General features: G+C 50.0%; 1 protein-coding gene across 3 annotated transcripts in view; it reads left to right on the forward strand.

Moving 5' to 3' along the window:
- PRICKLE2 (prickle planar cell polarity protein 2) overlaps nt 1–26,249 on the forward strand; it is a 117,365-nt gene that overhangs the window by 79,295 nt on the left and 11,821 nt on the right. For all 3 annotated transcript variants that reach the window (XM_065642541.1, XM_065642540.1, XM_065642542.1), the window contains 6 exons: nt 5,122–5,305; nt 17,014–17,127; nt 18,889–19,026; nt 19,358–19,561; nt 21,710–21,896; nt 24,137–25,000. In XM_065642541.1, the coding sequence (XP_065498613.1) occupies nt 5,174–5,305; nt 17,014–17,127; nt 18,889–19,026; nt 19,358–19,561; nt 21,710–21,896; nt 24,137–25,000 (1,639 nt within the window). In that variant the 5' untranslated portion in view covers nt 5,122–5,173. The remainder of the gene's footprint in view (nt 1–5,121; nt 5,306–17,013; nt 17,128–18,888; nt 19,027–19,357; nt 19,562–21,709; nt 21,897–24,136; nt 25,001–26,249) is intronic.

Below are 26,249 nucleotides of genomic sequence, written 5' to 3' on the forward strand. Positions count from 1 at the left end.
TACACGCCCCATCCGAGCTGAGCAGACAATCGCTTTTTGAGGGATTCCAAATCTTGCATGTTAATGTGTGGACAAATACATGCAAATCCTTTATTACAGAGTGCAGCAGAGGCATCGCATGGCCCGACGTGGGCCATGGCATTCCTGCTCCTCACATTGTCTGGAGATGGAACTGCTCCCTGATACAGCCCATTTATTTCCATCCCAGAAGAAACAAGTGAGAAGCAGAGATAAGCAGCGCCAGGGGAGGGGGGAGCGATAAGGGCTGTTTACTGAGTTCTTTCTTTGTCTGAAAGGAATTTTAACATTTCTGCCACGATTTTAAACTCTGCCTTCGTTCTTGCTGTTGCCAGGAGGGGATGGGCTCTTGCGCTGCCCTTTCTCAAAATACTTGCGGTGCCCAGCCTGGGTAGGCTTTGCTTTGGTGGTGTGTGCTGTTCGGTGGTCCTGTGTTCCCACTAGCCATGGCTGGAAGAGAAGAGCTCTGTGGCCAGGAGGTTTTCCTGCAGGCAGGGGTCTGCTGCCTGCACAACCCCAGGGGGGCCAGTCCTGCCTGCGCTGCCCCAGACCCCAACACACACGGGCTGGTTGCTGGGAGAGGCTCCTTTGCTGGAGCCACAGACCCCTGATCCCATCTTCCCTGGCTTTTTGGCTCTGCTTGTGCTTTCCCAGTTTGGCGTCGTTGCTGGTTTTTCACAGCAGGGAGACCTCATCTCTCTTCAGAAAACTTGGGGCACGCTCGCGGCTCTCTCCAGAGCCTCTTGCACAGCACTAGTGTTTTCAGCGTGGTTTAACTTATTGTTGGTGCCGTTGCTATGATGAAAGGGCTGCAGGAGGCTCCAGCGATGGCAGAGACTATGCTTTGCTAACCGTGGCATACGACAAGAGACTGCCTTCTCCCTGAGACCTCGTGGGTCAGTTGGGCTCACGTTGGTCTGTATGTAGGTGGACCTGGGCTGGAAGGATGCTTCTGCATCCCAAGCAAGGGGGAGTCAGGAGCCAGATTCTCTGCTTGGTGTGTTGGGCCCTGTGTGCTTCAGATTCCCCTTGTGTGCTTGTTTTTGGCCGTAAAGATGGCTGGCGTGGCTTGCTTGGCTGAGGGCTTCCTGGGGTGTCGGATCCAGTTTGCACCGTTCCCCCAGCACCAGCAGATGGTTGGGGATGTGACCAGGGATGGGGGTTAGAGCCTCCTCTGAGAAAAGCACTGGACACCGTGCCAAGAGCACCGAGTAAAAGCAGACGTTGCAGAATAAAATACATCCATCTTGTAACTTCATCACATGAAGCGCTGGCCTTTAGTAGAACAAATTTTTCAATCTGTTTTCAAGCCGTTGCTGCTTTGTACCATGTGAAGTCAATTCAAGGCAGGCTCCTTTCCAGCTAAATCTGACACCAGGAAATGTTCTTTTTCTCCCCGTTCGCTTCCCGCCGTCCTGGCCCCGCTGCAGGGCAGCTCCGTGCAGCTCCGTGCCGGGTGCTCCCCAGCCCGTGTCCCCGCAGCAGCAGGGCTGCTGGCTGGCTCCCTCTCTCCTTTCTTCCCTGTCCACAAGCTACAGCTGCTTAACAGCTCCTTTATTCACCATGCATGCCTGAAGCTGGTCATGCTGTCAGCTCTTCTTGCTTCGCAGGGAAATACAACATCACTGGATTTCTCCTTGCCAGCCCTCAGCTCCTGGAGTCAAGCGATGCTCCAGGATGTCCCCACCTTTTAGCTACAGTACCGAAATATCTCCAACCCTTTGTCCTCCCCGATGCTGGAGACCTCTCTTAACCACCAGGGCAGGTACTTCCCTGACATGACATTGCAGACCTTTCTCTTGGATGAGAGCAGGACAGAAAGGCTCAGGAATGAAGATGGGATTTCCAGAGAATGATTTGCATTAGTTTCTTCTTGCTTTAAAAAAAAAAAATCCCGCCCATGTTCTTCTCAAGTTGTGTGGGGCTCCTTGGCCGCACAGGCAGCAGGAGCGATTGTTGATGGAGCTTTGGTGGTGGTGGTTAGATAAGGCTTGTGTCTGGCCAGAGCCAAGCTTTTGGCTGCAGTGCCCTTTATATGCTACAGTATATGATATGGTGTGCAGCATGCTGATGCCCTGAGCATCTCCAGGCTCTGCTGCTATTCCTGCGTTAATGACTAACAAGGCGTTGCTGGCAGGAGCAGCCAGACAAGCTGCCAGCCATGGCCCTGCTCTTCTCCAGCACCCACCAGTTCTCCACCGTAGCGTTGGCACCCACAGCACGTTGTTGCTCTGGTCATCGTGCGTGCAGTCGAGTGCTGGCACGTGCATCGTCTCACTTCATGCAACTCCACTTTCAGTGCAGTGGTGGGATACTGCTTTTTCAATATCATCTTCCATTTGAAATGTACATTTTTATATTAAGTTTTTACTACGGGGAATTATTTTTAATTATAGTGAGCTGGAAGATGATGAAATAAAGTTGAGTGAGACCTATGTGAAGAAGTCATGGAAACCATATCATAGGAGTGGAAAGACACTCCTAGGACACTGAGTATTGTTCCCATGAGACAACATATCCTAATGTAAAGAAAATAATTGTAATTAAAGCTGTTAATCTTCTGCTTTTAATGAGGGGAAAGGAAGATAACTGAATATCTCAGGGGCAAGATGTTGAAGTTTTTACAGTTTGCCCAGAGAGGTGGCAGAAACCCCATGCCTGGAGATGCTCAGTTTTTAATGGTTTAAAGCTTTTACTGAGCCCATTGACCTGCCCTGGGGACATCATCGATGAGCAAACAGGTTACCAGTGTCCTTTTCATCCTTTGCTTTTTCGATCAGGGGAAACCACCTGCCAGCAGTACCCGCTTGGCTGGGACAGGGCAGGAGTGAGGGTGGGTGTAGATCAGCTTCATGCTCCTGGCTGTACATGGTGTGAACTGCAGGATGGCAGTTGCATGCAGTGACCTGTGGGGTCTAATTGATCTTATATCTCACCCATTAGCTCTTCAACACCGTTATTTAAAGCCCTCACGATGGCCTGATTTATCTCATTTATTAAAAGCCAAGACCTCCGATGTTCTCCTGCCATCCTGCATCTCCTGGAAGGGACGTGTCTGGAGGGGGAGGAAGGCAGAAATGTGCGCGATGGCTTTTTTCCCATCACAGATCTCATGCTCCTGGTGTTGTTGCTATCCAGGTGTGGACTGTTGGGTTTGTCTCCCTTTGAAGCTTGTGATTGATATCCTGAAAATTAAAATTTGGCTGAAAAGTCCTAAACTCCATTAAGATAACTGTCTCCAGTGCTGAATCTGGGGGCTCTGGAGCTATTAATTATTCTTAGCATCTTGTTGCACATTGAGCTGCTTCTAATCATATCATGAAATGAGATGGAAACAGCAAAGAGACTAGCGGCTTTGCTGAGGCAGAGCGCCCTTCCACAGTAGCTGATTAATTAAAGTATTCACATGAAATGTGAATGAAATGGTACCTTGATTATTTTTTAAGGTAACAGCCTGAGGCGATGCTGAGACTCTCTGACTGGACGCAAACCAGACACCGGGGGTGTGTGGGGGTCGCCGTGTGGTTTAGATCTGATGAAAGGCAGGAAATGGGAAAATCTGGCAAATCTCCCTGGCTTGACTTAACGGAGCCTCTTGACTTTTGCTAGAGTGCATTTTTTGTGCTGTAATGGCCAAGTGGAAATTTAGACTCGAATCTGGATCTGAGTGCTGGTATGCTTAGCTGGCTTGTATGCAGTGGTGAAAAAGAAGGAAAGGTGTTTGAAAATTGGAGCCCCTGATGTTTAACTGTTGCTACCCTCTGAATTTCTCTGCTTTACCTTATATAATAGCAGAGAAACCTGCAATGGAAACGGTAACTTTGCCTTTTGTATGGTACCTTATTTTTTCTGAGATGTCTCCCTTCTGCTACCCAAGTGAAACCATATCTTATTCCGCAGAAGTCAGTGGCATTTCATTAGTGCAAATTAATTCAGAAACCTGTGTGGTTGCTTTAAAATAGGTACCATTGACCCATATTTTCAAAGAGCATTGCATTTTCAGAAGTAGAAAAAAAATTATCAGCATTCTCTTGAACGTCATTTGAGGGGGCTGCAGGATGTTTTCAGCAAGGTTAGGCCTTCGCTCTTACCCCTGGCCAAGGAATGTGGTTATAGAATCATAGAATAGTTTGGGTTGGAAGGGACCTTCAAAGCTCATCCAGTCCAACCCCTGCCATGAGCAGGGGCATCTTCACCCAGCTCAGGTTGCTCAGAGCCCCGTCCAGCCTGGCCTGGGATGTCTCCAGGGATGGGGCATCCACCACCTCTCTGGCCAACCTGGGCCAGTGTTTCACCACCCTTACTGTAAAAAAACTCTGATGTCCTAGAAGACCTGCAGATAGGTGCTCAGGTTCAAGTCCATGAAGAAAATCTCCCACAGTCCCTTACAAGAGATGCTAAGAAGTGATATTTGCAGTGAATTAAGCTGTTGGCTGTTAAACTGCAACCTGTGGGTTCTTATTCTTTCCTCCCCCATCCAGCTCTCAGGCAGCATGTGAGCCGCTGTACCGCTGAGCACCGTGTGTGCCGTCGAGCCAGGTGGTTAAAATGCCGTTGTAGTGTGACTGTGGTTTTTGTAGCCTCCCTTAATTTAATTTAGCTTTATATGTTCAGACTATAATCAATTTTTATGCTACTTTAATAAGCAAATTTATGCTATCAGCATGCTAAAGGGACTTGCCATTCACAGCTTCCCAGTCAATCCACCATTTTCTGTATTAGCCAAGTGCTCGGCTGTTGTAAATTCGGTAAGTGCTCGGCAATTACCGCTGGCACACCAATCTGTACCAGGCAGGTGTGTGGCCCTTGCCTGTGCTGGACCCCAGAAATACTCCTCGCGGTGCAGTAAGGGACAAATAATTACATATCCCCAAGCGTTGGGCAGTCTGATTCAGCTTGATTGCCAAGTGTCGTTACAGCAAATACGGACTTTTATTGCCTCTTTGTAAGAGAGACAAATCCTGCATTAGAAAATACCTGAGCTTAAAATCGGGTTGAGTTCAGTATCTGCAGGCCAGTGACTGGCAGAAATCGCTTTGCTTTCTTATTTAAAGTGCAGTTCATCAGGGCATCTCCTCTTTTTCCTCTCTTCTCACCTTGCAGGAAGATTTGCCTTCACTGTAAGTGCTCCCAGGAAGAGCACATCGTAACAGTTATGCCTCTGGAGATGGAGAAGACCGTCACAAAGCTCATGTTTGACTTCCAGAGGAATTCGACTTCTGACGACGATTCGGGCTGTGCCTTGGAAGAATACGCATGGGTTCCCCCCGGCCTGAAGCCTGAGCAGGTAATGATGACGCCACCAAGTTACCAGAAATAAATTGTTTTAATATGCTTTTTGGAAATTAGTTGCCCTGATTTTTCTTCTAGGAGTGCAAGCACTTGTTGCATGTGGCTGTTTCTAGATACACTATAGAGACCGGCAGAGACAGGTCTGGTCTGAACGCACTGATGAAACAAACCAGTGATGTGATCCTTGCAGGACTTGTGTTTTTCTTCATCTGTAGATGTATCTGGTAATTGAAGGAACTAAAATGCTTCGAGGATGGGGTTTGTTGTGGTTGTGCAAGGGAACAGATAGAGACGTACCTACTACTGTTTCATGAGTAATAAGTGGAGCGGCTCCGGTGTGTCCAGGGGCTCGGTGCTCATGTTCTGTCCCCCTGGACCGCTCTGCTCTGCAGTAAGTCCAGGGCAGACAGTCAAAGCTGGTAAATGACTCTAAAAAACCAGGCCAAAGTCTTTGCGGTTGGGTTCAAGGATGATGTTTGTGCTTTACTGGAAAGAATTGCTCAAGCGAAGCTCAAGTGTCTTGGTACAGGAATTGGATGGAATGGATTAGAACTCAGCATGCTGTCTGTGCGGAGCGTGTGCTGATTTCTGCTCCTTGCAGTTTACATGATTTGTTTGGTTTTTATGCTGATCTTTTATGTGTTCAACTCAGAACTTAATTTGCAGAGGAGATTGCGAAATGAGCTTAGCCTTGATAATTGCTATGGCAATCACTTTAAACTGTGTAAGGAGGCTGGGAGAGGGTGGAAAGCTTTCATTCTTACTGTTGTAGTTGCTGTCCTTAAATATTGTGTTTTCCTGAGCTTTTATTCAGAAGGGCTTAGGCATTTCCTGAAATATTTTGGCACCACCAGTAGGCTGTAAATATTATCTGTCTGATTAGAGAAAATCCAGTTGTTCGGGGTGTTTTTTTCTTTCTTCTTGTCTTTACAAGCCTGGCTTAGTGCTTGCTTGAAACTCTGCAGTACTCTGTGTTTCATTTGGTGCCATCCAACCATGCAAATCAGGTAGGAGCCTTGTTTTTTGTCACCTTCCTTATGTCAGAGGCTCCCTTTGTGCCTTTCAGGAGGTATAAGACGCGGTGTATGGAGAAGTGCAGGTGGTCCTGAAGCAGCTCTGCTAGTCCTTCATTCTACAGGGACACGAACCAATTGGGTTTTGGGAGTCCCACTGGAGGATCGTTCCCAAGCTGGCACCACCTTCTGTCCAGGCATGTCCATGGCTTCTGGAGCCCAGGCTGGCCCCTTTTCCCATAGCTTTGGGTGGAAATACAGATATTTAGTGACAGGTGGCACCTGACCAGCTAGACGTGGTCACTGATGAGTACAACCATGGCATGAACAGCAATTGAAACCCACTTCCAGCATGGTGGTGATATAGTCCAGAAGACCTTACGCTTCTTTGATTGTTCAGGTACATTTTAAGAAATAGTGTATAGTCAAGGAGTTTAGGATGCTCTGGAGAAAAAAAATCCATTAGTTCTAGCAGTAGGTGCTGATGTCTCCTGTGTTACTCAGGTTGATGTATTTTTAGGTTCTTCAAGCATTCATTTCTTGCAGAGGCCACGGTGCTCCTCAGTATGAACACCCAATTTCTAATTACACTCCTCTCTCTGCGTTGCTGGGTCTTTTAGCAGTTTTGCCACTTCAAACCTGTCTCTCGTCACCATGAAGATGAAGAGCAGCCCTAAGCAGAGCCTAAGACAGACACTGAAATCCTTCCAGCATAGCTCATCCGCCAGCCCTTTCAGGACCTTTCACACATCAGATGAAGCCACTAAGAAGGCAAAAGCAAGGTGTGACTTCTCTGGGCTGTGAAAAAGCCACCATGCAGGGCTGGGGGTTGTCCCCAGGTGAGGAGCAGCACCCCACACTTCTCCAGGAGTCCCCACATGCAGGGGTGTCGCAGGTTTGGAGGGCGCCCCCGCTGCAGGAGGATGCTCTGTGCCTCCTGCGGGGTAAGGAGGTGCCTCTGCAGCAACTTGCTGGAGCCGTGCAAGGCTGCAGACAGACATGTGGCTTTCTGGTCGATGAGTCAGGTGTGCATACGTGATGTGGAGCCTCTGGAAGGCTGATTGTCTGCCATGGAACAGCTGGTGGGCTCTGCTCTGCTCGAGGACACTGCCGTCAGGCTGGGGTGAAAATACAGATTTGCAGGCAGTTAATTTTTCTCTGCCTTCCGCTGTTTCACTGTCGTTATTTGTTTGACATGAAACAGATGAAATGAAACAACTTTTTCTGCAATATTCTACTTTATTAAAATCTCTATGCAGCGTACAAGCTGGGGAGGTAAGTGGTCCCCTGAAAGACTAATGCAGTTTTTTTTATTATGCTTGGACGACAGCCTCCCTACCTCACTATTCTTGGGAGACAGCGTTCACGTCTCACTCAGCGCAGCAATTTACAGGATTTAGGGGGCGGAGGTGGCCAGCAAATATGACATCAGTTTTTGGCAGTTTCTATAGGTCATTTCAGAATTTGGAGAGTCCCTTCAATCCATAGCTTAAAATACTAAGTATAATCTAAAAGGGAATCAGCCCAAACCTGCAAGGTCTCACTGGATTCCTGGACACTAATTCAGGCATCAGCTGGTCTGTGGTACGTCAACTGTGTGAAAATCATGTTGGTTACTGGATGCTCACTACTGAAGAGAAAAAAGCATTGGTCCGGTGTTCACAGGCAATGATCCAGACATTGCATTGAAGAACAGAGCTGAAGGTTACCCCTTATATTACGGCTCATGAGTGTGCAAAACTACAAAGTGCTTTACACGACAGCCATAAATATTATACATTTATAAATTTTTATAACACAGGGATGAAGATAGTAATATAAAAAATGTTATAAGATAGTAATATAAAAAATGTTATAATGCCACTGCATAAGGTATGGTAAAAATTCATCTGGAAAACTGGTTAAAATTTATGACATCTCTGCTCAAGAGTGAGTGGTATAAACTGGAAGGAGACTGGAAATGTTATTTCACTGAGGAGCCTAGCAGAGCTTGGTTTGTTCAGCCTAGCAAATCGAAGGGTTATGATCACTCCCTGTGCATTAGAAGAGGAAGAGCAGCTACTCAAGCTCCAACTTTGGCACAAGAACATAGATATAAACTGGCTCCCAATGCATTTAGGCAGGAAATTGGAAGAGATTTCAAACCATCAGAGGTGTAAGGCTCAGCAGCAACCTGCCAACAGGGAAAGCAACGGGTAAAAACCCAAGACTGAGCGCCATAAATTAGAAAGTGATTAGAAAATGCGGTTTCTTGTAATAGTAGTCAGCTACACAGGATGGCCAAGAGGCTTCTGCGGGCTCTAATCCTGCTTCGGCTGGACCTTGATGAGAAGTTGTCTTATGGCAGAAGAGGGACTTCTCAAAGATGCAGATGGGAATGGAGGAGCCGTCTGTATGGGAGGCAAAGCAGAAGTTGGGGACGTGGTCTTTGAGAAATAGTCTTTTTTCTTGCCTACTGTTCAATGGTCGGATAGAGAAATAAGTGTGAAAGTCTTGAAATGAGCAGACACCAATAGAAACGTGTCCTTAGCAAAGCAAAATCCCAGACCGGGCCTGGCTGTGAAGACGGGGGAAGGCAATTTCGGGAGCCAGTTAGTCTGCTGGGGCTGGCAGTCAGACAGCTGATCCTCCTTGCACTGACATAAGTTTGAGGGCAGATGCTTAAAAATAAGTACTTTCATGATGTGTTTTTCACATTTTTAGGCAAGGCATGTGTAAATACATGTGAATGTGCAGCTTTGAATTCTTCAGGCCTGTGGTTTGGAGAAATCCAAAGGGGTTATGACATACGAGCTTGAATTTCTGAATACAAGGGATTTTTTGAGGACTTCTGTCTTTATTGTGTCTCAATAATGGGAGCAGCTGCTTATGGACACAGATTTCCAATTAGACAAAAGATGGGGCTCTACTTCAGCTGTGAAACAGCTTTTCGTACAGCTCTGGCATGCTGATATTCAAGACCTTTGTGTGTGCCATAAGAACTTAAATCCCTCGTGCCGCCAGCACAGTTGCTCCCATCAAGTCCCTTAAAATTTACGGAAATCTCATCTGAGCTAAAATAAGTAGCACGGAGGTTCAAGGGACCATTTTCCTCTAAGGCGACCATTACAGCTTGGACCTTGAGAGCTTTGCAGTGTGGTGTGAAACTCTTAGCTGTCAGAGGGAATTTATTCAAGGGCTAACATAGGTGTTGACTCCTGTTCTGGAATCTTTTGAAGACCTATAGCAAGGGCTTGAGTTATAAAATCTCTAAGGTTCATCAGTTGCTGTTCAGGTCACAAACTGAGGAAAGGAGAGCGGAGATGAACCTACACTGAACATGCATTTACACCTTACCTAAAGATACCCACTTTCACTACCTGGGTGTGATAGAAAGTACGTTATCTGTGCCAGTTGTCTCTGGGGGACACATCTTACTTGTGCCTATGTATCAAAGTCAAGTGCATTTTACCTTCTCGTCCTTTCTTGAGCCCCCTAAGTTCAGCAAACTGTTTCACTTCTCAGGAGACTGAAGTCTTGTGTGCAGCAAGGACAGAACAAGACAGACCAAAGCAACCCTGTGCCCCAGTGCAGTAATGGGGAGCGCATAAACTTATGGCCAGGTAGGGGAAGGACAAAAGCCCCGTGAGGAATTCTGCTTTTCTTGCTAGATCCTGGTTCTGATCCTGAGAGCACAGCACACCACATGGGAAGCCGAGGCCGCTGAAGAAGAGCTGTAACTCTTGTACACCAGTGCCAGAAGCTGCAACCGCCTCTAACTCTACCCTCCTGCACACATACGTGCTGTAGTATTTTACCCAAAAGCTGCATTTCAGCACGTTTTTAAAAGCTCTGCAGTTTCACTTTGAGGTAGGGTAAGTCCATCACCTCCCCAGTGAACTCTTTTGGTATCTAAATAGCCTGGCAGTTAGCAGCTCTTATTTCAAGGCTGGAACTGTCTAAATCCAGCCTCCAGGCATCGGACCATGCCGAATGCTTGCCAGCCGACAGAGGAGCAATCCTGCACACAAAATGCTTTTTCCATGTGTGATGCCAGTGCTACGTGACTTGGGGACGGCTGGAGTGGGTTAGGAGGTCCTGGAGCTATTCCCTCCACCCTGAAGCAGAGTGGATGGAAGAGGTGTGACTGTATCCTGTGCTGAAAAAAAAAAAAAAAAAAACGGTGGCAAAACTGTGCGTCTGGGCTTTTGCTCCATTTCTGTATCCTGGGGTGTTTGCCTGGTGGTGGTGAGTCAATGGGAGCTGTTAAAATGATTTAATCTTTGAACAAGCTTATTTTCAGGGAGGGAATTGGCTGCTTTTGGTGGGCCACAGAAACAAAACTACTCACCCGATGGAGTTTGCTTGGTTCTTAAGTTTGTGTGGTCATCAACCGAGGTAAGAGGCAGGGGAAGAGCAGGGAGTGGAAAATAGAACAGAGAAATCTCAGACTACACAATATTAACTTGTCCTGGAGCTTTATTCTGGCGTACAATTGCAGCTTTTCCTCGTTGCACCGTTATTCTAGTACACTGCGCCATGACTTAAAGATACAAGAGCATTTTAAGTGGCAGACCCAGGGGAATTATCAGCTATGATCAGTGCAGCAGATGATTATTATAATTGCTGCTGCTCCAGGGGACACAGAGCGGTGCGAGAGTGGCTCTGCCGGTCAGTGCCTCGCAGCACGAAGACCACTCTCAAATGATTTTGAAAGCACTGTTTCTGGCTCCTTTCAATGCAAATTCGATTACTGTTTAAAAAAGAGAAATCATGGCATGCGCTTTCACAATTCTAAAACTTGCGGATGTATGGCCTTCATTCAAATGTTCTTCTTTGATGCCAGCAGGAAGCAATGCTTCCGCGGGATCTCTTACAGACCAAGAACTGCTCCGAAGGCTTGGCAGGAATGGATGTCATTCTCAACTGGTGAGCAGCAACGCTCAAACGACTGCGCTGCCGTTAGCCGTGGGAGAGAAGTGCACAAAGAGCCGCAGAGTGTGCCAGAACAAATAGCACTTAGGAAAATTATTTTTTCTTTGTTCCCTGCCTTTGTCCCTGCGACTCAGGAGCGTGTTTCCGACAGCAAACCCGGCGTTGCAGGGTGCCGGACTGCCCGACGCCGGGGATTGCATGCACCTCCAAGCACTGCATGCCAGCACAGAGGCACGTTCATGGGTCTGGGGGTGATAAGGGTCTTCTCCCAGCTGGGGCTCTGGGGTCTCGGGGGACCCCGGCTCCCTCCCAGGATGTTTGCCCAGCTGGATCCCTGTGCTCGGCAGCCCCAGCCAGCAGTTCCTGCCCTCCTCTCCGTTTTGGAGCATCTGGCGTTGCTGCAAGGTTTGTTTTGATTCAAGAAATAAATAAGTGCTTTGTATCCTAATGGCCACGGAAAAGGAGGACGTGCCAGACTTGGGCCAAAGCACACTGACCCCGTTTTTTAGTTTCGCACGTGCTCTCATCTGTGGAGCTCGTGTGTGAGCGTACGTGTACGAGCACTTGCAACGTTTTGCAGACATGTTGAGAGGGTTATTTGCGTGTGGCTCATTCGGGTTTTTTTTTCCCCTTTGCTTTTCCGAGAGCAGCCAGCAGGAATAAGAGAAATACCAAAGGCATCAGATTAGTTTCTCTGTTGATTTTAAGTACTCGGTGTAAAAGATCATTTAATGCCTGTCATGCGGCTAAAAAGCCAGCACTGGGGAGGAGTGGGTGAGCCGCAGGAGCAGCCCCGCTCGCCCGGGCCAGCACAGGCTTGTTGGAGTCACTGGCCGCCTTCCTCCTGCTGCAGCCAGAGCTCGTGGGAGCTCACACACAGCGAGCCGGGGGACGGGGCCACGAGCGAGGGCATGCACACGTGCTCCAGCAGACACTGCCCTGCACGTCATTGTGCAGGCAGATCCCCACAATGGTGTGGTACATCCCTCGTTGATGTGGGGTGGACTGCTGGGGGTGTGGGATCCCTGACATGGTCCTAAAGCAATGATGCTCTCCTGGGCACAGGGGAAAATCGGACAATGCTAGCGTGCCTGGATTTTGAACGGATTCCACTGCATGCGATGGCTTACTGTGCTGTGCCTGAGTGGCGGCTGACCCACCAAGGTCCCCTTTTTGGGGACATCCGTGTTCAGGCACTGCTGCACACGGGCTGGCACGTACAGCCCTCACGGCGCTCTTTGCAAAAGCCTTGCAGCCAGTGTTGGAGTTTGTTTGGTTTCACGAAAGCCGGGCAACATTGCCCAGCTAGATGTGCCGGGGCCGTTATGGCTGAGCAAGTCGGCACCCATTGGTGAGCCGTGCCAGGACACCGCACGCTCCTTTGTAGTCCATCCCAGCGGTACAGTCATCCCAAACAGCCCGGTTTGGTGGGTGCTTTCGGTAGGGGTGTTGTACTCAGGGTGAGTACAACCGAGTGCTGCTTCCCAACAGCGATTCATGGCATAAGAAACATATTTCCCCTCCACCCCCTTTAATTCATTGATCAAAGAGATCCTTCATCGACGACTTAAATTCACAGGTTGTTTGCTAACTTTTCCTTCTTCAAGGAGAAGGTGTAAAACTTTCCCCACAAAGGTTCTGGTGTGGGTTTTGTCTTTGGTCACCCCTGGGACTGCCAGGAGAAGCTGCAGTCCTGCCTATACTTAGTGGGGACAGGGTAGGTTTGTAAACTGTCAGAGTTAAATGGGAAACACACCCCGAACCTAGGAAGACTGCAGAACACAAAGGCATTTGTAAACTAATGTAATTACTTTCCTCAATGCCTTTGAATAAAGTTGGCTCCACTTTAAAGGCTTTTTCCTACCCTCATTTTACATTGCGTTCTTTCCTTTCTCCTGGTTTCTTTCTTTTGTAATTTCTATCTCCCCCCTCCCTGTCCCCTCCCCTTTTAGCTCCAAGCAGCCGTTAATTTCCAAAATGTGTATCAGTTTTCGTTAGCAACACTTGGCGGCGTTTGGACATTTTCCTTTTGAAGGTGAAAATAACACCCAGGGAAGATGGATATCTGAGGCACAGAGCCCATCCCCGCGCCTGGGAGACCTCCCTGAGGCAGGACGCGGCTTGCCCGGCCAGCGTGCCGCGGCACCCAGCACCCACAGCCAGCCTGGCTTCCACACCGTCCCAGTGGCATTGGGGCCCCTGACGTTGTCTGAAACCTTATTTTAACTCAGCCTGATGTTTTCCAGATTCCCCTGGGGTTTCTCCTGTCCAGATGCGAGCAGAAGTCAGAGTGAAGAGGGGCAAGTGGGGAAACCGAGGGTGAAACCGAGCCCGGCCACACAAGTGGCTTGTGTGTGTTAATGATGCTTGTCAGGATAATCGTGGGCAGAGCAGATCCGTTGCAAGGGGAAAGAGAAGGATGTGGAGCTGCTGTGTTGTACAGCAGAAGTATTTAATAATAAAACAGTTGAAGATCTCACATGATTTAAAAGGGATATGTTATCCATCCCGGGTCGTTGCCCTGCACCATTTTCCTTATCTGGATGCAGCTCATTTTGCAGAGCCTGTCAGGTCGGTGAGGAGCCGTCCGCTGGTGCCTGGGGATCTGGATCATGCTCTTTGGCCGCAGTGGCCCTGCAAGGCTCACTGGCTTCACAGGCTTCTCCATGCTCTGAACCGGAGCTGGATGGAGGAGGAGTTATTTTCATGGAAAACCCTGACCTTTTGTACAAAAGCAAAGTGCAGACTGAGCAGTTTTAGTTTTCCAGTGAGTTAACATTTTCTGCAGGCCTTCTGCCTGAAAAGCCAAATTTATCTGCAAATCCCCCCCCATTCCTCCTTTATTTTTCCTTATTGAGCACCCTGGCTGGGCTGTGCCAGCCCAGCTGCCGGCTGCTGTCTCGCAGGGTGGGAAATGCTGTCGGCGGCCGGCTGAGCGCAGAGGCAGGGGATGCTGTCAGCCTGCGCCCCGTCCCGCCCGGGCTCTGCTCTCCCATCCAGGGAACCAGACACAACCCACAGGGAATCGGTGATGGATGAGAGAGCGTATTTGCACAAGCCTGAATTAACATCAGCCCAGGCAAGGGGCATCCTTCTGCTCTGCGTCTTGCACTCTGGCTGGACCTCTCGGGACAGGAGCGATGCCCCAGGTGAAAGGATCTGCGCGTCTCCCTGGTTCGGGTTTGTCCCTAGGAGGGAAGGTGGGTGTAAAAGCAACTGCGGAGGAAGCCTTTGACAGGCAGAAGGAAAGGGGTTTCAGCCCACTAGATCTCCCACGGGTGCTGGGCAAGGACTGGCAGCTGCGTCTGCTCCATCCCCTCCATGAACACCCCTGCAGAAGGTCCCCTTGGCTGATGTGGATCGAAAGCAAATCCTTTCACGTTGTTTCAGGCAATAAAACACAGGTTGGAGCCTGTTATATTTATTTTGTTTTGCTTTTCAAACCAAATCGCCCATCCCTGCCGAGCTATGTAGCTGGTACAATGGGAGCCAGTTCCCGCGGACTTGCTCAGACTAAATGGAAAACTTCCCAGCGGAAGCAGGAGCAGAGCTGCGCACGTACATCCCGCTGTGTCGGCCTCTGGGGAGGCAGCGCCTGGGCTGCCGAAGGAAAAACCCACATCCCTGCTTTTCACCCAGGATGAGCGTCTTACAGCTCATTGCTTTAGAGACCGGAGCAGCCTGATGGAATGTAGCAGGTCTTCGGGAAAAAAAAAAAAAAAAAGTCATTTCTAGTCTCCGCCAACTTCAAGAACTCAATGGGCAAAACAACTTCATTGCAAGAAATAAAAATACAAACTAACCAACTTGAGCTCAAGGGAAAGTGAGCAGCCTTGTCCGCACGTGGGGAATCTGGCAAGAGAAGTCAGCAGGCATCCATACCGGCCGGGGAGGCGCAGCCTGGCAGCCCAGTGAAGGGTATGGGAGCTGGGGCATCACCAGGAGATTTTCAGCTGCAAGCTCTGCTGCAGACTAGCTGCATGAACTCGAGGAGCTCATTTGACATCATTATGCTACAAATAGTCCTTTCCAGTGTGTATATTTGCTCCCCTGTAGCATGTCATAAGAATTTAAGTGCTTTTAATGTGCTTTGTTGTCTCTGGATGAAGGACACACTATAAATGCAAAGTAAGTATTCTAATATGTGTAGTTTGTTTTCTTTTTAACATAACAAAATCCTTAGCAGCCTTTCTTTCTTTGACAGTTTCCCTAGCTGATGGGTCTGTTTCTGCTGTGCCTTAGCAAAACAAATTTAGGGTTTCGCAGTGGTATATGCTCAGCATGTTCCTCAGCTTTGTGACCCAAGCAGTTCCCTTGTCATCAGCACTGCAGAGTTACGGGTAGGAATCTGCTAAAAAATCTCCATTTCTGCAAAACCTGGTGATGGGAAAAGGTGGATGTTAGGGTCGGCTTGGGAAGGAACCATAAATTGAGAAGAAAAACGATTGCAAGCACTGGAGCAGCTCTGCTCGCAAGTAGCTCTGAATGAGACCGGGGATGAGCTGAATGCAGAGTAATTGTTCCCGAATAATGCTCGTTTTGGATATTTATTTGGGAATAAAAAGTGATTTCTTCCTGTTAAAGGTAACACCCCATATGAAGCACCCCCTGCAGCCTGTGGGCAGGCTCTCCTGCCAGCCAGCCCCATCACCTGCCTCTGTGTCCCCATCCCTCTCCATGACCCATGGTACCTCATCATCCTGCAGATGCTGTAGGGTTGTGTGGGCAGAGAGGGTTTCTCTGGGGAAAGCCAGCCCAGGTGGTGCTTTCTAGGCCAAAGCCCAAGACATACAGCAAGGGAAAAAGCTGATCAGAAGCAACTGCAAAAACAAGTGGTGTTTGGGAAAAGCCCTGCGCAAGCTGCAGGCGGTGCAGCCGCTCTGAAACGAATTGCTGAAGCGTCTGAGAGCCAAAGGAGCATCTCAGGGGTTTAATCCCAACAAGGCAAAGACAGAAAGCTGCATGCACTGGGAATACAGTTTGCATCTCTCTAGATGAGCACAGATCGAAGGAAGCCATCCAGCCTCCTGCTGCTGCGTAAACATCCAGAAGCATCGCAGGTGGCAGAGGCTCCCAATCCCAGCCAAGCAGCGAGAGCTTCCCCTTACCTTTACCTTCTTCCCAAGCCATTCAGCGTCACTGTGGCCATTTTGGAGCTAATCCTCATCTAGCAAGTCCCATCCCGGTGCCCAGCCCGGCCCTTGAGTGCACGTCCCAGGTGTGTCAGTCGGAGGAGAGATGCCGGCGTTCGGGGTGTGCTTCCTCTCCGGGCTCCTCCAGCGCCTGGGCACGCCGTGCCCCGCCGTGCTGCCTTTTTAATAGCTGATTTTAATTATACGCTCTGAGACGAGAGAGGCGGGGGGGGGGGAAAAAAAAAGCCTTCCAACAGATTTTTATCTCCTGTTTATTTCCACAAATTGCTGCAGAAAAAAGCCCGGAAGGTTTTGATGGAGGTGGAGGCTGAGATAGCCAGCAACACAGAGGCTGCCGGGGTGCAGACTTTTTAACCTCCCCTGCCCAGGCAGGTGCCGACACATCCCCGCAGCCGGCAAAACATGCTAACGCTATGGAGGCTGACCGAGCAAACGGTAACGAGCTCTGCTGCCTCGCCAGGGCTGCCACCTCTCCTTCTCGATGGAGAAAAGGTGGCGCATGGCTGCATTTCCCTGCTGGAAATCATGGGGAAGACCCGGCGCCTGCTGGCTCGGGCAGTGGCTGCTGGCCGGGCACAGGCTGGGCCGGGAGCCCCATTTCAGTCCCCTCTCTTGCTCTGTAGGTGCACCAGTACTACAGCTGCCTGCCTGAGGACAAGGTTCCCTACGTCAACAGCCCAGGAGAAAAATCTCGCATAAAGCAGCTTTTGCATCAGCTGCCGCCGCACGACAATGAGGTTAGTAACCAAAAAGTGTCCTCGGACATCGGTCAGGGCTGTGCGTGGGGAGGGGACGCACCTCTAGGGGTTGTTCATGGGCAGCGTGGTTGGTCCTTTCTTTCTCAGCCCTTCTGCTTTTTGGGTGGATTTACTTGGAGTTTGGTCGTGTTGCTGTTTAAGTGCTGTATTTGTTCCCTTCTTGGATTGTGTTGGAGGCAGGGAGGGACTTGTTTGTTTCTAAAGTTAAAATTTTTTAAATCATCCTTCAGTTCTCTGAAATAAAAGCACTTTCCAAGCACTTGGAGGCCAAAGCCACGTGAGAAGTGGCTTGAAATGCTGTTGAGATCAGCTGGAACCAGATCCAAAGCTGCAAACTTTTTCCCAAGTGCTGCTTCCAGCTCACCTGGGGAGTGGGAGTGTGTGCGCCAAGGAGGGGTTTACCTGGGCTGAGCTTTGGGAGCTGGGAGAGCACGGCAAGCCGGAGGTTGAGTCAAGACCAGTCAGAGCAAACAAACCTTCTTACGTCTCTCAAGAAAGATGGGAGGTGGCGAAAAGGGTCTGGTCTTTGACATCCTGTTCTCACCGGTGAGAATATCGGCTTCTGGTAGCCCGCAAAATTTCCCTGTTTAAACAGAAAAAAATTATTTTCATGCTACTTTCTGAAGAAGGCACTCTGAAAAATACGTGCAGGTAGCTTGTTTGATCTAGGCCAGATTTTAACGAGTTTGCCTGTGCGTGGCTGGGTGCCATGGGCACAGCGCAGTGCTGCCAGCGCCAGGGGAGCTCCAGGCACCAGGAAGGGGCTTCTTCCCTCACACCCTTGGGCCCCAACCTGCCCGCCCGCCTTCCCTGGCAGGCACTGAAAACCCACAGCCTCTGACAGCTGAAAAATATAGGAATAAATGCACACGAATGCTGCTACTGCAACCCATGCCGCTGCAAGCTGGAGGCACGAGCCTGCATGTATTTTCTGCAAATTGGCAATTTTTGCATCCGGTTTCCCCTCACGCTTAGCTTTGCTCCTTTGTAAATTCAAGTTGTGTTTGTTACTTATGTGAATAATCCTGCTCGGCATCACGAGCCTGCTCTCCAAAGTAATAGAGGCTGGATCAGGCACTGGTGCTACACGGGGCCACCTTTGCTCTTCAGTGTTATTCTCCATTGAGATGCAGTCAGCCAGGGGCTAAGCCTGCGGAATGAAAACAGGGAGGAAAACCTGAGTTTCATAAGCTTTGGGGACATTGTGTCATTCATTGTTTATATCCTTTTATTGTGCTTATTTCCTTATTACCTTCCAGTGTAGAGGTTTTGCAAGTGTGCAAACTTGACCCTCCACTGGAAGAACAGTTGGAGCTCCCGAATAGCTGGATCTCTGTCATTTGTACAGGGAAGGTTGGCTGTGCTCTAGAAATGTCAATAAAATATTTTGAAGCTGCAGTGAGACCTCTGACATAAGGAGAAGGCAGGAAAACCATCAGTATGGTTACTGGATCTGGGTGAGACTCAGAGGACCCAACTTTTAAGACTTTCTTGGAAACCTAGTGCTTGGAGAGCAGCCTTCCTCCTGCCTTTTCTTCTCCTCTCTACTTCTTGAAATTTTGACCAAGCCCTGGGATGACTGAAGCTCAAACATGGATGTTTCTCCAGCCTTCCCTAAGCCGAGGATGGGGTCCATTTGTGTAACCCCCGTGCAGGGGTTTGCAGAGCCCATGGGACTGCAACTCACAGCCCCGGGAGCCAGGGACACCCTTAACAACCAGCATCACCTCTGTTTTTTAGGTCCGCTATTGCAATTCCTTGGATGAAGAGGAGAAGAGGGAGCTCAAACTCTTTAGCAATCAAAGGAAGAGAGAAAATTTAGGGAGAGGCAATGTGCGGCCGTTCCCCGTAACCATGACGGGAGCCATCTGTGAGCAGGTGAGTAGCAGCTGATGAACTGACACAGGTGGGGCAGCTTTTTAATCACTGAAGTTAAGCAAAGCTCACAGAAGCAGCACCCGCCCTGTGCCCCTGCCAGGTACAGGCACTGAGGTCTGTCGGGCTCGTGCCGAGAGCACCCCCAAATATTTGATGTGGAGTAGTAACTTCAGCTCTTGGCCTGGTGCCGGGGGGAAGCTGTTGATACGCTGGCCATAAAATGGGATTTAAAAGAGATAGCAGAAAGAAGCTGGGAATTAGCACCGTGTTCTGCCCTGGTTGCAAAAGCAGCTGGCTTAGGCACCAGCTGAAACGCTCGCTTTTCTGACAGTGCGGTGGCCAGATCAACGGAGGGGACATGGCCGTCTTCGCCTCGCGAGCGGGGCACGGCGTTTGCTGGCACCCTCCCTGCTTCATCTGCAGCGTCTGCAACGAGCTGCTGGTCGACCTGATCTACTTCTACCAAGATGGAAAGATCTACTGCGGCAGGCACCACGCCGAGTGCCTCAAGCCCCGCTGCGCAGCCTGCGACGAGGTAAGAGCTCACCCCGGCTCCTGCCCGCTTAAAAGATCCATCCCACTGTGGATGCCCCTCATGGGGATGGCACAAGAGGGTTCTCCTTGCCAGCTGGGGGGCCCCTCACTACAAGGAAGTCATTGATGTACTAGAGAGAGTTCAGAGAAGGGCAACAAAGCTGATGGGGGGGTCTGGAGCACAAGTCTTATGAGGAGCAGCTGAGGGAACTGGGGGAGGTTCAGCCTGGAGAACAGGAGGCTGAGGGGTGACCTTATCACTGTCTGCAACTACCTGACAGGAGGTTGTAGCGTGGAGGTGTTGGTCTCTTCTCCCAAGTACGAAGTGATAGGACAAGAGGAAATGACCTCAAGTTGCACCAGGGGAGGTTTAGATTGGATATTAGGAAAAGTTTCTTCACAGAAAGGGTTGTCGGGCATTGGAACAGGCTGCCCAGGGCAGTGGTGGAGTCACCATCCCTGGAGGGGTTTAAAAGACATGTAGATGAGGTTCTTAGGGACATGGTTTACTGCCAGAGTTAGGTTATGGTTGGACGTGATGATTTTGAGGGTCTCTTCCAACCAGAATGATTCTATGATTTTATTTCCCCTCCATCCACCCTGATAGTGCTGGGTGTGTTGGCACAGGCAGGATCATCTGCATGGAGACGTGCATTCAAAATACAATGGTTTGGCCTTGCCAGGGGTTCACACAAGCTTTTCCTGGGATTTCTATGAGCATCCCAGGGATTTTTAGTTGCAGTCTGCCTAGGGCTGATCTCAGAGGGATCCTCACCTACACACAGGGAGGGTTTTGCATGACCGTTTCCAGTAACAGCACACCCCCTGTGCTGTGTGATTTCAGCCCAGCTGTGTGTCGTGGTCCTCCCTTCTCTGTCTCCCCAGAAGAAGCCTCTGGTGGGATGAGAGCTGTGTTTCCTACGACACAGTAGTGTCTGAGTACACGCTGAGCTGAAATGAGCTTTGAGAGAGACGATTAATGGGCTATAGGAAGCCGAAGAAATGGAATACAAAAAAAAACAGAAAACCATACAGAGTCGCCTCTGAGCATTTCTCAAGTGTCAATCTGTGTTTAAAAGGCTGGTGAAGGAAATTGTTCTGGCTTTTAAAGTTATGAAAACCATAGTGTGGAAAACCATATGTACCATAAAATACCACGTCCCATCTATGCAAGTGTGTAATAGTAAAAATCCAAGGCTATATGCACTTCAAATATAAAGAACATTGACATATGTATCTGATTAAATTTGTAACGTTACCAGTAAAAAACCAACTCCTAACCATTCAACTTGCCCTATTTCCTTGTGGCTTAGGCTGGGTAATTTTTTTTCATGTACTTTTTATCCTTGCAAATTCTCATATAATTTTTTCATTCGGCTTCTTTAACACGCACGTCTTCCCCTGAAACATCCAGCGCTAATTGCGAGAAATAGTAACTTAGGGGTAAGAGGAACTGCAGGGGAAAAGCTTTGGGAGCAGAGATGGCACGAGAATGGGAAGCAGAGACAGCAAGAAAGCATCTGCTGGAACCATTTCAGATGGCTGTTTCACCAACCCTTAACAGTGCTCTGTGCCTCAGTTTCCCCTCTGGTATAATGACTGTCATCATGTTTATAAGCACAGGGGCTAGGGCAGAGGTGATGGTGAGGAGCCAGGTAGCTCCGTCTTCTCTCCCCTCCAGAGAGCTGCCACTTTTTGTGGTTTTGATCATCCTTTGTACTTGGGTCCCTGTTTCAGAGATGGGTAAATGTGTTTTAGTAAGTGGCTGCTCTGTTCTTCCGAAGTCCACCAGATCGATAGGTTGTGTATAAGCGTGTTTATTACCCCGACCGACCCCTCCTGCTGATGGATGTGCTTAGGAGCACATTAGTGGGAACTCTGCCTTAACTCTTTGTACTCTGTGTACTAATGCTGTCCTGAGGTATTTACATTTTAATAGATTTCCTTAAGAACCGATGGGTATGCCCGCCACAAACCCAACCATGGGAGTTTCCCATGCAGGATGGCGGGGTTAGCTGTAAAATTTGGAGATTATATGAGCATAGAGGCACAGCTGCCATGCATGGGCAGGAGACACAAAGGTTGGGGCCCACATCCCAGTTCTACTTTCTGACCAGCTCTGCTCCACGTTTGCGTTTCCCTCCCGCAGATCATTTTTGCCGATGAATGCACCGAGGCCGAAGGGCGGCACTGGCACATGAAGCACTTCTGCTGCTTCGAATGCGAGACGGTGCTGGGGGGGCAGAGGTACATCATGAAGGACGGCAGACCCTACTGCTGCAGCTGCTTCGAGTCCCTCTACGCTGAGTACTGCGACACCTGCGCCCAGCACATCGGTATGTGCCACCGTCGTCGTGTGGGAGGGGAGCGGGGAAAACCTCTGCTGGGAAGGGTGTTTCTGACAACAAGAGCTGTCGTTTCGCGTTCTATGATTTAAGTCTTTGACAAGGACTGGGGGCCACGGGCAGGACAGCCTGTGGCTGGGGTCTGCACCAGCCCTGCAGCATCCGAGGAGGCTCGTGCCCCTCTCGCATCTCGCCAAGGAGCTAGCACAGTGATTTGTTTGGTTAAACCACTGCTTATCCCTTTTTGTTGTCTGAGAGAGAACTACCAGAGAGCGATCTCAGGAGCTGTTGCAACTAGTGAAAGCTTTATCTAGCCTAATGTAACACGTGCTTTTTTTTCCCTTTAAATCTCATTTTCTTGTAAACAGCCTGGCTCTTCAAGTCACAGATTCTTCCCAACCAGACTTGCCAAAGGATCCTTATGAATTAATGAGCCACCAACTAGTTCATTAGGTATCATTATTAGTTTGTTTACCTTTTTGAATCAACCTGCAGATAGGTGTTCTCAGGCAGAAAGAAGTAACACATCAGAGTCAATCTAGGTTTTTCTAGAACAGTGATTTAAAGTGTGTTTTATTGTGTGGGCTAGCTGTCCCCCCAGCACTCGGGGGTGGTAAGCTGGGTGTGCTGGGAAGCTGCTTCGCTGCTCTCCCCGAGCCTGTTTGCCACTTGGCTGAGCATTTGCTCGCGGGCATGTGGGCAGCCCTTTCTTTGTCCATGGAGGTGAGCTCATGTGTTCGAATAATTCATAGGCTGCAGAGAAAGAAGAAAACAAACCATTTTGCTCTTGCGCAGTGGCCAGATGGCGCTGGGTGGGGGAAAGACTTGGGGCTTCAGTGAAGCACTTGGAGGACGTGTTTGCTGTGACCTGCAGCCCATCCTTCCCAAAAGCTCAGCTGCGGAGCAGTGAAGAAGCAGCCGTTAACGCTTCTCGTGTGCTCCCTTCTCTTGTGCTTCCCCCATCTGCTGTCCTTCCCTCTGACTATCCATCCAGAGCCTGCTGACTGTCAGGTTTTTGGGGCAAAGTGCCTGTTTTGGTGCTTATCTGCACATTTCTAGGAGCAACTGCAGCCATTTTGCCGCAAGGTGCTCAAGGTAGTCACTGAGCATTGTGCTTAAGAGCCAGATAAATCAGAGGTAAGCACGTGCCTAAGACTTGTAAGGCTTGGGTTGGGTAGCTGAGGATGGAGTAAAGAGGCTGCTTGCTTCCTCTGCACGACGGCTTTGGGGTGTTGGAAAAGCAGCTGATAAAATCCCTCCCACTGTCTTGTCTCTTTTGTCCACAAGCGTAACACTCCAGTCTATAAAAACATTTCCCTCATTTTAAGGGAAGAAAAAAAAAAACACACACACACACACAATTAGGCTAAAGCAAGTTTAGCCTGGAATAAAATGGACTGTTAATGCACTGTTCATTTGTAAATTATCCAGCAGCATTGACCCCCCCGTGACACGGCCGTGGCGGGGGTGCGAGCACGTGTGTGCACACGTGTCGGCCAGCCCCGCAGTTTCTCAGGTAACTGGGGCTTTTGCCATGAACGGCAGCTTAAACAGGCAAATAAACGTTATAATTGAAACCTGGGGAGTTTTGCTTGCAGCTCTGAGCAAGAACGTTGTGCTGCCACAGCTCTGGCCGGTGGCTGTGAGCTGCCCTGGGGTTTTGCTGGCCAGGGGCAGGCTCTCGGCATCAGTTGCTTGACTTAACCCAAGGGGCAAGCTGGGAAATGTGGCTGGGTGCAAGGCAAGGGGCTGTGCTCAGATCCCTGGGGCTGGCCATTTCCGCTCCCTTTTGGAGAAGAGGCCCCAGTAGCTAAAATAAAGATGGGACTGCGGCAGCAGCGAGGGGCAGGGTTGCGATCTGCTCTGTTACATACTTAACCAAGGCAGCACAAATTCCTCACTATGGTTTGGTTGGAGGCTTTTTTTTCTTCTTAAATAGGCAGCATATTATTGCTTTGACTTCAAGGACTTTATGGAGAACTTGTTGCATTCCTTTGCTTTACGATCGGAAATATTCCCATTTAATACAGAATAGCTTGAGGCTCCGTTCTGCCGCCTTTCCCAACATTGAGTAACTCCCAAGCAAAGGCCTGCAGCCTGCAAGGAGTTAGAAAAGGGTTTAACTTCATGTGTCAGAGCAACCCTGCTGAAGGACTTCCAAGAGCGAGCCTGGGTGAGGGCGAAGTGATGTACATGGGCTGACTCTGACACTTTGCATCTTCCCTCTCCAGGTATCGACCAGGGCCAGATGACATATGACGGCCAGCACTGGCACGCCACCGAGACCTGCTTCTGCTGCGCCCAGTGCAAGAAATCCCTGCTGGGACGGCCCTTCCTGCCCAAGCAGGGGCAGATCTTCTGCTCCAGGGCCTGCAGTGTCGGCGATGACCCCAACGGCTCCGACTCCTCCGACTCGGCTTTCCAGAGCGCGCGAGCCAAGGAGTCCCGCCGCAGCGCCAAGATTGGCAAGAACAAGGGGAAGGGCGAGGAGGGGGCGCGCAGCCCCTGCAACCAGCTGCAGGTCACCTCCAACCGCCTCTCCACCGACGTGGACCCGCTCTCGTTGCAGATGGATTTGCTGAGCCTGGCCAGCCAGACGCCGAGCCTCAACAGGGAGCACGTGTGGAGGAGCCGGGACGAGCTCTATCACTACGGGAACAAAATGGAGCAAAGTCAGTCCCAAAGCCCTTTGCAGCTTCTCAGTCAGTGCAACATAAGGACCTCCTATAACCCCAGCCAGGTCCCGGGCTCGCAGCCAGATTTATGGGCGAAACATTACAGCAACCCAAAGAGGAGCTCCTCGCTGGCGATGAAGAGCCACAGTGGCAGCTTCATCCAGGACTGCAGAGAGGACTACTACTCCGGGAGGCTTCGCTCGCAGGAGAGCTACAGCGACATGTCCAACCAGAGCTTCCCGGAAACCAGAGGAAGTCTCAAAGTCCCCAAGTACGAGGAGGAAGAGGAAGGCGGGATGCCGACGCCACAGTGCCGCACCCGGCACCCTATCAATGCCCTCAAATTCACCGAGGACCTGACACCCACCGAGCAGACACCCCGTGGTTCCATGGAGTCCCTCGCGCTCTCCAACGCAACAGGTACGTCGCCCCTGTCGTCCTGCGGCCACACCGGGACCCTCCTCCACGTGGTGGGGTCCCTTGTGCTCCTGGCCGGTGCCACAGCAGGTGTCCTCACATGACGGGGGTCACCAGCAGCTTGGGGACCGCTGCTCGATGCCACAGGCTTGCCCGCCCGGCCCCCGGTGTGCCTGGCAGCCTCCTCACGCTCTGCTTGCTTGTTTACCAAATGCAGGGCTTTATAGATGGCTGGCCTTTCTGTGTAGCTCAAAACAAATGTTTTCAAGCTCTTTAATCTTCCCTTTTGTGAAGAGGGGAGAAAAATCAAGGCCAGCTGCTCACGCAGAGGCAGACTCCAGCATTCAGTACTTGCAGAACTGCTGTCAGCTGCCCTTGGGGGCTAAAAATATTTTTAAATGCTTTGAAATAGGCACAGTTAACCCCTTTTGCACGTTATGCAGTCCTCAAGCACGTGATTAGTTAAAAGAAATTCCTTCCTCTCTATGCATGGCTCGTTTTCTCCTCTTCCCCAGTGCTCTGGTAGAAACTGCAGGGAAAAGCCAGGTGAGATACTCATCCCATCAGGCTGAGCCTGTTTCTTGTGAGCGCATCCCAGGGTAATAGTTCCCAGCCCTCTCACCCCAAATGTGTTTGGGTTTCATTTGGCGGCTGCGGGGATGGGCGTGCGTGCAGGGACACGTCTGCAGCCAGGCGCTGGGGCAGCTCAGCCCCCTGCACACCCCATCCTGCTGCGGCCTGCAATATCAGACGGCTGCACTTGTCTGGCACAGCTATCGCTTGCTTCCGGGTCTCTCAGCAGAAAACTTCTTGGAAAAGAAACTACATGGCCTGGTTTGCTTGCCAGAGGTACTGCCTTGCTTTTTCTTCACCACTCCCTGGCTTTCTTCCGTTCCAGCCAAGCATTGTTTGGATTTGGGCATATCCTGCGCCTTTCGCCTGCAAAATGCAGTCTGTCTTTCTTGCTGTCACCAGCACCGAGCAGTCTGTGAGGTGTCTGGTACCCAGTCCCAGGGGTGTCCTGCGGGATGCTGGCACCGGTGGTGGGGATACGCTGGGGAGCATCACCGGGCCCCGCAGAGCTGAGCACCAGAACCCGAGCTCTGTGCTCTGCCCTGCCTGGACGGGCAGGTTTGCTCTGCTGCGCCTGTGCCTCCTTGCCCTGTGACTGGGTTTCAGTGTGTTTGTTCAGAGAAGTTGCCAGCCACATGCCAAGAGGTGAAATGATCTCTGTGTTCAGCCAGGATGTCCC

The sequence above is a fragment of the Caloenas nicobarica genome, chromosome 11 (assembly GCF_036013445.1).
Source record: "Caloenas nicobarica isolate bCalNic1 chromosome 11, bCalNic1.hap1, whole genome shotgun sequence".
NCBI classification, from domain to species: domain Eukaryota; kingdom Metazoa; phylum Chordata; class Aves; order Columbiformes; family Columbidae; genus Caloenas; species Caloenas nicobarica.